This window comes from Odontomachus brunneus, unplaced genomic scaffold (assembly GCF_010583005.1).
Source record: "Odontomachus brunneus isolate Ranch 3 - 2012 unplaced genomic scaffold, Obru_v1 Obru_scaffold_076, whole genome shotgun sequence".
Lineage (NCBI taxonomy): Eukaryota > Metazoa > Arthropoda > Insecta > Hymenoptera > Formicidae > Odontomachus > Odontomachus brunneus.
The window spans coordinates 1,309,750-1,321,024 of NW_022639526.1; the positions used below are offsets into that span (position 1 = coordinate 1,309,750).

At 44.8% G+C, this 11,275-nt stretch overlaps 1 protein-coding gene across 3 annotated transcripts in view; it reads right to left on the minus strand.

The window, feature by feature from the left end:
* Nucleotides 1-46: 46 nt before the first annotated feature.
* The window catches only part of LOC116847301 (transcription factor Sox-14-like), a 73,706-nt gene continuing 62,477 nt past the window's right edge, over nt 47-11,275 (minus strand). Inside the window, exons 1-3 of one of the 3 annotated variants that reach the window (XM_032822153.1) lie at nt 8,519-9,257; nt 7,916-8,254; nt 47-2,315 (exon numbers count right to left, since the gene is read on the minus strand). In XM_032822153.1, coding sequence (XP_032678044.1) covers nt 1,523-2,315; nt 7,916-8,124 — 1,002 coding nt within the window. In that variant the 5' untranslated portion in view covers nt 8,125-8,254; nt 8,519-9,257 and the 3' untranslated portion in view covers nt 47-1,522. Of the gene's footprint in view, nt 2,316-7,915; nt 8,389-8,518; nt 9,258-11,275 lie in introns of those variants that run through there. The other 2 variants (XM_032822152.1, XM_032822154.1) reach the window with 2 other exon arrangements.

Consider the following 11,275-nt stretch of genomic DNA (forward strand, 5'->3'; position numbering starts at 1 on the left):
AAAAAAGAGGAGAAAGAAGGGGATATGTTTCTATTCGTTAGATATGTTTTACGTTTACATGTGTTTTATTCCCGTTACGGTACACTCTAATGAGCTCGCGTCAGTGCTCGCTACTTTAGCGGGAATTTCTACAAGAAGGAGAAGTCAGCAGATTTCTCCCAACGAACGAGCGCGAGTTGATAATATTGTTACTTTGCCTCAATAATAATTAACCATAATCGTTGGATGTAACAAAACAAGATCGCGCTAAGACACACCGTGCGTGCATCTATCGCCACGATTTAACTTTAACACAAATCAAACTGTGAAACTCGTCGGAATATCGATGTGCAAATGGATTATAACTTGTGAAACAACGTTCCACGGGATAAAGCAGCTCAATCGTGTCTAGGATACTGGATCCTAATCATCGTTGATGAAACTAATCTCCAGCAAGATAGGATGAAATATACATTTGAGACAACCTTTGGAAACGTCTATTTGGCTTTTCTGTGTAACATCGAAAAAGGTGCATTTCGCTTGCCAATGCCAACCAGCCAGCCAGTCAGCCGCGGGTCTTCCATTTCGCCATATCGATGCTTTCGTCGTCGGTTCCGTCGCGAAAGCCGGCGCTGCGCCACGAAATACAACGAAACTGTCGTCGCTCGGGGGAGGGTGCGCGTCTCTACGTTAGCATTCAGAACGTTTGGCTTATTTCGCACGGCCGCGTCCCAAAGAAGAGATTTGCCTCCGCCAGAAAAGCTTTTTTTCCTCTCCTTCCCCAGCCCGGTGTGTCCACCCCCTCCGCACGGCGGCGCATCCGCGGCCGTCCGCCCCGTAATATGTGTGGCATGAGAGGGTTGGTTATCTCATCAAAATTGGAGTCCTCTAGCATCCAGTTTCGCGTACACGATCCGAGCCGAGAGGGACCCTTTGCGCCGCCTTTTGTAGGATTTCGGGCTGCTGCGGCGGGTTATCGATTCCTGCTGCTGCTGTTGCTGTTCGCCGCTGAGTTCTGTCAGCTCGCGAAATTATTTCTCGGTCCGGTGTGTTTCCCGATCGACATCGTTTTCCGGCCGAGCGCGTCATCTGTACACATTATTTTCACTAGTCGCGGATCAGCTCGGTGGATGTCGTCCATGCTACGAAGAAACAACGCTCCCGATCTCTTCATCGATGAAGAATCGCACGTCGTGCGGCAGGATTCTTCCGAGAGCCCAGTCCACAATATTGCGACTCACTTGCCTCGTCAGTAAGAATAGGAAACGGCGTTTAACTTTCGTGGATCATCGCGTTTGCATCACTGCAGGTTGGCGATGTGTATGCTGCTCCTCGGCGACCTGGACACGGCCGTTGAGGTTCTCTGCTGTTCGTCTGGGAAGTGAGCGACGTCCTCTTTGACGACACCGGTGCTGAGGTTCGTCACCGTTGCTTGGGGGATCGGTGAGAGCATCGGAGCCACTCTCCACCAGTCGGCGGCCGGCCACGTTGTCGGCACCAGGCTCCCCCGGAAGTTTAGGTCCGGGAGAACCGGAAGCGGCCTTCATATGACGTGCCCGCGCTGCGAGCTTGAGTTCGAGCCGCCAGACGACGTGAGACTCTGAACGGAGAAGGAGCTGTCGACCCTGTTACTGTTGCTGCTCGACGTCGAAGTGGAAGACGAGGACGTCGTCGCTGTCGACGACTTCTCCGGCTCCGTAGGCGGGGAGGAAGACGACGAGGAGGAGAAGCGGTCCTGGGAACGGTCTTCTTGATGATGATGATGGTGTCTGTCCAAAACGATAGGGAAATCCTCCTCGAGTTTCCGGTACCGGGATTCTTCGCGTTCCGCGACGACGGCATTGTCGTCGGCTCGAGCCGGGCTGGGAAAGGGTCTATCGTCTATCTTGGACGGCGGAAACGGCCTTTTAGGCTCCTTAGATAGGCTTGGACAGTCGCAGTTGGGCTGTAGACAGGAGGCCGGCGACAGACTCGGCGTCCACGGCATATGATGGCTCGGATAAAAGGACCCGCTAGTGTAGAAGGCTTGGAAAGCCAAGTCAGCAGCTAGCTTGCTGCTGCCGTTGAAGTCTTCGCTCAACTTGTGCTGCAACGGGTAGAGCGAGTAGGGGAACGCCGGCAAGAAATGAGGGATCTTCAGGTCCTCACGCGACATGAGCGGATGGTGCGTGGGTGGCAGCGGTGGCAGAAGACCACGCGGTAGGTTCGCCAGGGTGTCGCTGGACGATAGTAACGGCGATATCGAGAACGCAAATTTGTTCTCTTTCTTCACCAACGACTTTGGCTTTCGCCGTGGCCGATACTTGTAGTCTGGATGTTCCTTCATGTGAAGAGCTCTGGAGAGATTGACAGTAATTCCCAAATTAGTGACAATATACCGCGATTCAATCAAATGAGGATTCGCAAATGAGGATTTATATTATCGTTGTCATCATCTACTTACTATAGATTTAATATATTTAGCATTCAAATAAAAATATATTATATATATGATTAAATATATGATTAAATAGCATATGGTCAAGATATCTGACAAAATTAACACACGACAAGATTCAAGAGCGCATCAAACGGAACAGGAAACAATTTTGCAATTTTCGCAATAGCTATTGAAGAAATGAAACAATGTCAACAAATAAGTAGAACTCGAGGAACATGCTTTGAGTTCAATCACAATCTTCTTGGAGAATAAAGAAGTAAGAGTTATTGAAATAACAAAAATTATACAGGGAGATTGTGTCATCATATCTCAATATAAAGAAGAGAGCGTTTTGTCCTTCGCAACGATACTTCTTTTTAACTTCATCTTACCCAATTTTCTGGCGCGACGCGGATTCGTCGAGGCTCGTCGTTACCGTAAATACGCCGCTGAACTCGACATCGTTATACGTCGGTGGCGTAAAAGGGAAGAGAGAGTCGCGAGGGGTTTCTCGCGCGTATTGAGGACGGTTTAATTGAATAGTTTCGTGACGGGGAACGCTGTAGTTTAGCTGATGGGTCTACAATGTAATCCCCAGATGTTAAGAATCCGGAAATAAGCCTTTTACTATCAACTCGTGTTTGTCATCAATTATATATAAAATCTAAATGTCAATAAAAATTCGCGATTTTAAAATAACACTCTGAAAATATCGATGAAATATTGCACACATTTTCATAGTGAATTTCTTAGGTGCTAATTTTTTATCCTGACTGATCGACATTAGCTCTATTAGAATATAAGTTTTCTTTCTTCAATCTGAGCTGAAAAATTACGTACAAGCGCTAGATATGCCGAAAGAAGGGAACTGATCGTCAGTGACACGTCATACATCCATGTTGACCCACAAAAATACGAGACCCGTCTGTTTTATCAAGTTTACCTTTCCACGGTTATCGATTATCGCCGACTTAAACATGTTTTTCTCGGCAATTTTTAAACTGTGCTCTCGCCACGTACAATGGGACGTATTATCGCCGTCCTAGAACACGATACAGGGCACCATGGATATTTGCAGTAAGTATCTTGTACACATTTCCCCCTTCGCACGTTGCTCAAGCCGGAGAAGGCTGGAGAGAACGGTGGAGCAGAGCAGCGGTATCTCCGACACATAATACTCCATTATGTACCCAAGAGGCGCACAAACGCAGTGCTTATTTATGCCTCACCTCGTGGAGATAAAAAAAGAAGAAAAAAGAAGAGAAGCCGCGAGGGAAGGGTGCGAGATAGGTGGGCACCGCGCTTTTTCGTAACGACCGGGTGTCGCGAAGAATCTTGCCGGAAACCACCAGGACAATGCAGTCAGAGGGACGGCCGCGCGATAACGCGTTGCTGTACTTCGTACAACGCAATAATACACATTTCGCGAAAGCGAAGTTCCCCTTATTGCCGCAGTAATCACTATCGATTTCGTGACAACGGCTGTGTGAGCCATCGCTGTCGGCATAAGTGAAAAACAAATAAAACAGTATACGTGCCATTTGAAATGGACGCCACGCACTGATGAGAAACACGTTGCTTAGAAAAACTAGCAACTTTTTGTCACGCGAGGTTTTAATTATTCCGACAGGATCGCTAATAAGATCGCGAAGCGACACGAGAATTCCTGCAGCTCTGCGTTGATTATCCAGCCCGCGGGGGAAGCGTGGGCGTAGAATTTTCCAGAGCGCGCACGAAATTCGAGATTTCAGGGGGTACGTTGGCGGAAAATAGCGCGGGGGTGGAGAAGCGAGAGGAGACGTGGGTGGCGGGACGCCGCCGCGACCGCGGAATAATAATTCCGGGGACAATGTGTCCCGGCAGATAGCACAAAGCGTAAATCAGCATAAACATCGGTAAAGCCGCGCCGACAATAACTCAGCATAAATGCATAAACATCGGCCGTAATCTTTACAATTCCAACCTCCGCGCATCCCTCGTTTGCCCCCCTCTTCGCCTGTTCCGCAACCCCCCCTGGCCCCCGGCGACCGATAAACAACGCGCTATATCATCCCCCTCCCTTCGCCCCCGCTCGCGACATAAGCTCGCAGCGCGACAAGGAACAATAACAATTAGTTACGATTGTGGTTGCGCGACGTCGGCGTAATCGAGTGCGCGCGGTCGCATTATTGGCGGGGGCGGAGGCCGCGACGCTTTTAATCGTGTTTCATTACGAAAGTTCATTTCGCGTAGGTTCATTTCGCGTAGGTTGGTCGGTGATGTCGTTGAGCGTTGCCTTCTGCATAGCTGATGACGTTTGTATATCAAACAGCGCGTTTCTCGCGAGTTTCAAATGAGACGAAACGGGAAATCTTGTCATTCTAGATTCTTCTTACAAAATAATTTGTTACTCCTCAATGATCTTGATTTCGACTCTCAATTTCCGAATCCGCGCCAAATTTCACCGTTGCACCAATTGACACAATTGCAGCGGACGCAAGAACTACCCAATTGGCCGAAACAACGTGATATTATTAACTCTTTTGCCTTCTCCCCCTTTCCACTTCCACCCTCCGATACTGAAGAAAGTTCATATGCAACATCAAAGCGGCGAAAAGCTCGTTCGCACAGCGACGAGAGAAGCGAGAAATCGTGAAGAGGCTGCGGAACACGCAGAGGGTTAAAACGGCATGTAGGAGGGAGGGGAGGGAGCGATAGAAGAGAGATAGAGAAGGTGAACTGAAGAGAGAAAAAGAGAGAGAGAGAGGAGTCGTAGAGTGTGGATGCCGGCGGTGGTGGCGGCGGCGGCGGCGGCGGGGGTGCAGAGGAGCCGGGCAAATCCTTTTAAATCCACACAATTGCGACAATGGGGCTTTATTTGTTATCTCGGGGGCCACATTGTGAGTCGCCGTGAACGAACGGACAGATTACGTCGGGCCAGTGACGGCGCGGCACCGAGAGAGCCCGCTCCTACCGCTCGACGTCGCTCCAAGGGAACGACTTTATCCCCCCCTCTACACCCCCTTACAGTTTCCCCCCTTTTATTTTACGGCCGCCATCCTCCTCGTCGTCGACGTCGCTGCCATCCGCCAGAAAAGCGGATTCGCCGTTACACGTCCGCGTCGAAATTTCCCTCGGATTGCCCACATCGCCCCCTCCCTCTCTTCCCTACCGCGGCTCGTTGCCGGTTCTTCTCATTTTCTTTCTTTTCGCGAAATTTTCGATGGAAAAATATGGCCCTTTGTTTGCGCTTTTGTATCGTTAACGCGAGGCGAGAGGTGGACGGAGATAGAAGATTTAATAACCAAGATATTTTAACGCCGAGTATATAAAATAACACATAGGAAATAACATTTGTGTTTGCGCATTAAAGATAAAAAATATCAGAAAGTTGCGAAAGAATAATAAGGGGAATAAGTGGACTGAATGCGCCCACTGAAATTCGGCGGGATTCCTCTTTACATTTCGGAAAATAAAATTCAAGCTTCTCTTGATTGTCTGGCTGGAAATTAATTGAGACGAGATAATTAATTTGTGTTACACACAAGGCGTCATTGTAATTAATTATCATTCACCGGCGCGATCGCATCGATTGAGGCTATTACATCGTCCCCCGTATTATAATCGCGATGGAAATTTATTTGCAAACGGGTTAAGACAATATATGACCGCCGCATTTGCACTCTCGCCGGAAATTTCAGCAGCATCGCGGAACATCCGCTCGTCCCTTTTACTTCTATTTCCTACTTTTTTCTCCTCCCTGCAGGGTAGAATGTAAATCGAGGTCGGGATATTTTGCAACGCGGGCATGAGGTTAGAGCGTGGAATCAGTTTAAATCTTGTTCCCCGAGACGAGATCGAAGAGCGAGAGAGCGGGGATCGTTCTCAAATTTAATCTGCACGCACCTCTCGCGTGCAAACCCATTCCTTTCCTCTTCCCTCACAAGCCCGAGTTTTATTTGGAATATTGATCACCGTTAACCTCTCTGGAGACAACAACACCCGTTCGACGAACGTTCGTTTGTTTGCACAACTGAGAAACATCTACTGGATTAAGTAAAAGAAAAGTAAATTATCGATTAACTGAGATTTCTTAGATTAAGTGAAACTATTGGATCCAGCGAAATTAGGGAGACGAGTACACGAAATAATGTTTCTTTCAACGATAACATTCACGATTAAAATATGATTATGACAGATCATTGAATCATATAAATTGATCTCTACTAGTTGGAAAAGATTAGTAAAAGTCTCTGATGCGCGTCTCGCGGATGCTGCAACACATATGTTACATTATTTGTAAATAAAAAAAATGTGAGGCAAGTTTGATTTCTCGCAAAATCCACGACGCGTTACTAAGGATATTTCTATCCTAAAAAGTAGATCAGAGGTCCGTAGCTGCGTATCGTACATCGCGCAACAGCGAGATATTTCTTAAAGTTTTAATGAAACGATCATTACGCGCGCTGATTATAATCGCAAAATTAGTTCGCGTCTACCTCGGGGCGAGATTGCGCTTGCGGGACCGCGAGATGTTACTCAAATGAGGCTTACAAAATTGCAGGACGTTACGAGGACCCTAGAGGAAGACTTTCGCGAGATTACGCGGGCCTCCTCTCTCTCTCTCTCTCTCTCTCTCTCTCTCTCTCTCTCTCTCTCTCTCTCAAGGGGGCCTGTTTAAGAGAGGCACGCCGGAGATCGAAAAATCGGCGCGGGTCTCGCTCGCGTCGGGCTAAATAAACTTATAACAGTAATTAAGTATTCAGGGTCGGTAATAAAGAGCCGATCTACCCCCCGCTCTATAAATACCGGCCCCGTCTCGCTCTAATTCAAGCTCTCGGAGCTTAGCGCAGCACGCCCCTAAGCTTCCCGGCAACAATGTACCGTATTATGAAGTACGAGATGATCGCGCGGGACTCTTCCCCGTCGTTTTTGATCCCTACGGTACCGCCGATGCGGAGCCCCCCGACCAACGCAATCATTTCGCTGGAGTGTTCCCGACTAAAGAGCAATTAGTGCCGCCAGGGAGGAAAGAATCGCTTGTCGATCCATAAGGACGTTGCGAATTATTACCATATTCTTCCCATTTTGTATTCGCGTGCGTGCTGTCGGGGAGAATAGGCTTGAATCTAATAGCAATAACATAATAGCGCGATATTAATTATAATACTGACGTGAGAATAGTCGCAAGTCACTCGGTAAACTCACACGTATGCACCACACACAGATGTGTTTTATATGATCGTTTTCTGACACGGATAGAATTGCTAGTAAGGCGATATTTGTTGACCTATCAAAAATATTTTATACGATTTATTAAAATATTTTATTCTCTTTTGTCTCTTATATAATAACGTTAATTTAAGAGAAAATAAAGTGCGCTCTTTTCACCTGGCTTGAGATTCCGAAGAATAAGAACAAAAAAGGCTGTGCGAAAGTATTTTGATCGCTAAAGTTTAGAGCTATAGATCGTGCAAAATGAATAAAGAATAAGTAATGAAAGAAATAATAATAATGTAACATAATTCACGGGCTCACCTCAATCTCTTCGCCTCGTCAATAAATGGTCGCTTTTCGCTTTCGCTCAGCAGTTTCCACTCGGCGCCGAGCCTCTTCGAAATCTCAGAATTGTGCATCTTGGGGTTTTCTTGGGCCATTTTGCGACGTTGACCACGCGACCACACCATGAAGGCGTTCATCGGCCGCTTGATGTGCTCGTTATGTAAAGTCTTGGATGACATCTCCATGAGTCGTTCTCTTCCTCTCCAATTTAACTACTCGATCTACTCCTTTCCCTCGTTAACTTACGGCATTTCTCACAGATTGAGGTCGTTAGGCAATCTCACATATATACTTCGATTATCAACGAAGATTTTTCTGTAATTTTACACCGCAAATCAAAGGAGTTTCCACTGATAATACTTTTCAGGCCTTTTCTTTACTAGGGATCCGGTTACACCGTGGTCGATATTTTACGCACACTAGGGCCAGGTTTTTAGGCACACTAGGGCCTAAAATAGGTTGTTTTAAGAAATTTATTCAACAAACCGCTAACAGATTCTAATCATGTCCTACATAGTATATTGTGGAAATAAACAGAGATCAACTGGAATTGATCGAGATCAATTCGATTATTTTTACCTTTAATCTCTCTAATCGATTCACGTTCAATCTTCGTTTGGTTCACACCCGAATAAATCACTCTGCCAAGATAACGTTAACGATAGTGACATTTTTTTAGGTTATTAGTAATTTGAGATTTTCTCAAGGTTCTTACAAGTTGTCTGAGAAACTCAATACTACCTAAGATTTAAAACTTTTTCTCAGAAAGTTGATATTTCTATTTACTAAGGACAAGTCAAAAGTCACTCTCACGACCGACGATAACGTCCTTAAGATATTTCCATTTCGTAAAATATCTCGCAGCTCACAAAAGTGGAGCATTTTCCAAAGTGAAGCTCCCAAAAATATGGAAAATACGAATATCTTGTGCAATTATCAATCGTCTCAGAGTGAGGTCTCAAGCCGTTTAATCATCGGACTTGTTCTTGAAAAAGTTACGTGATCGTCAGCTAAAATCACAGGATTCTCCCGCACGAAAGTGTTTGTGATTTTTCAATATTTCGCCATTGAGGAATTCCACGACAGTTTCAGAAAGACGTGACTCTTCCAATCGTGAGGTTGTCTTCGGTCTTTCAATTATCACAGTACAATTCTTCTTTGGCTGTCCTTCTGAGGAATTCCGCGCCCCCGTGACGCGTACCAGGCGGAGGCTTGCTTCTGACGGACGCGACTCCTTTTGGCGCACTGACAGGAGCGCCGGATCCCTCAGGAACTCCACGTAACACCGTGCAACTGGGGCGAACCCGTGGGACGGGGATTCTGCCAGTGCGACTCTGCTCCCGAGAAACGTGGAACAGGGTGGCGAGCAAATCGGATGCGACGTTACAGCTCCCACCATCAACAAACGGTCGCGATTGGCCATCGCTGCCGACATGGCGGCCAAAAACGGATACGCGCGCTTCGTGCAACAGGTGAAAAGAGCCTAGCTGCTCGACTTCTCTCTTTCCCACTCTGTTCCTCTCTCTGTCTCACGAAGACAACGACGACTATGAGGTGTGGGTGCGTTTGCCGCGCGGATTATCGCACCACCGCCGCTGTCGCCGCCGCTGTCACCACCGCTCCCCCGGCCGCCTTTCTGACTTCATCACCTTCTGTCGACGGTCAGCCCAATGCATTCGGTTCATTGATACCTCCAAAGACAATAGCGAAGGTGGAGGAGAGTACCGGAGCGTGATTGCGAGATTTTCAGAATTCCAGAACGGATACATGATCTCTTTTTGCACTTATAAATGCATGCACAGAGTAGTTGTTCAGCCCAAATTGCTTGCATCATATGAATTTAATTAATTCCTACGTATAATTATGGCATGATTCAGTGATACATAACTTCGAAGAGTATATCTTTATCTTTTATTGATAAAATTATAGATTATATAATTAAAAGTATTTATACTGACTATATTACTACTTTACTATATAACCAATTACACTTCTTCTTAACTGTACAGAGTATTCTCTAAATTAGTGACCTATATTTAGATATTGTGGTATTTAAATAATTATCTTAGAGATATTTATTTTTATGAAATATTTTAGTAGAAACAGTTATCTTGACAGAGTATTTTAAGTATTTCCAAAATTGTTATCTTGATAGAGTATTGTAAGTATTTCTAAAGGTAGAGTCATAATTCAAGGGCATATAGATAGTATATAATGAGTAATAGTATAGCAGTATATAGATAAAAATGTAGGAAAAGTACTTGTGTATAGCTAACTTTATTTACTCTGTCTCATTAGAGTACTATTATTAGCACACATGATATTTATTTTTCCTTCAGAAAATAAATATCATCTAATACGAAAACAGCTGCTACAAAAATCGATTACAAATGATAGATGAATTTTGTACCTGAATATTACCCACGTCTTTTGTTTTTATTTCAGGAATTCGAATACCTAAAACTGGAAATTGTTTCAGTGTTCGTACATGTATTACACAATGTGTCGATTATCTTAAAGATACTCGAATATAAAAATTACCTGGTTTATTGATAGCGCTAATAACAATATGCGTTCTCTTAAAGTGAATTAATAAAAATGTTTTTGATTGAATTAATAAAAAGCTATTTCACTCATAATCAGTGAATATTTACTAATTTTCAGTGAAAATGCTCCTACTTTATTGTCCCGTTTTATTTTTCACTAATTTTGACTAGTGGACGTAAGATTTCACTGAAAGATTTGTAACATAAATTCGTTATACGCTGTATCAACTCCAATTTTCTGCGTTTTTGACGATAGAATTGCTTCCAGGCGTTTTGCATGCAATGATATTGTCTGTCCGTAAAGGGAATATAATGGGAATAGTCGTTATTATTGATTGATTTTCTTCAGCGAGATTTTACTAATTATAGCAATCGCTATACTTCTAACTGAACCATCAGTTATTAGTATAGCATTTCAGTGAAGAATACATTGATTGTACTTTAGAGAGTAAATATTATTATGATAAAAGCAGCCATACAGCACCAGAAGTAGTTATAGTGTATCATACATCAGTATAGTATAACACTTTAAATACGATAATAAAAAAATATAAGAATGAAAAATTTAAAGTATAAGGAGTCGGACGAGAAGACGCGATGTGACACCGTTGATGCGTTCGTCGATCGGCTGCCATACTTTCGTCATCAGACTGAGAATACCTTTCTTCGCTTTGTTCGCCGCAAAAATACACAGGCGTGGAAGGCGAGAATAGAAGACCAGGTCTCGTAATAAATGTTATCAGTCGCGGTAGTGTCTTGTCGTAGCGCGGGGGGGGGGGGGGGGGGGGGC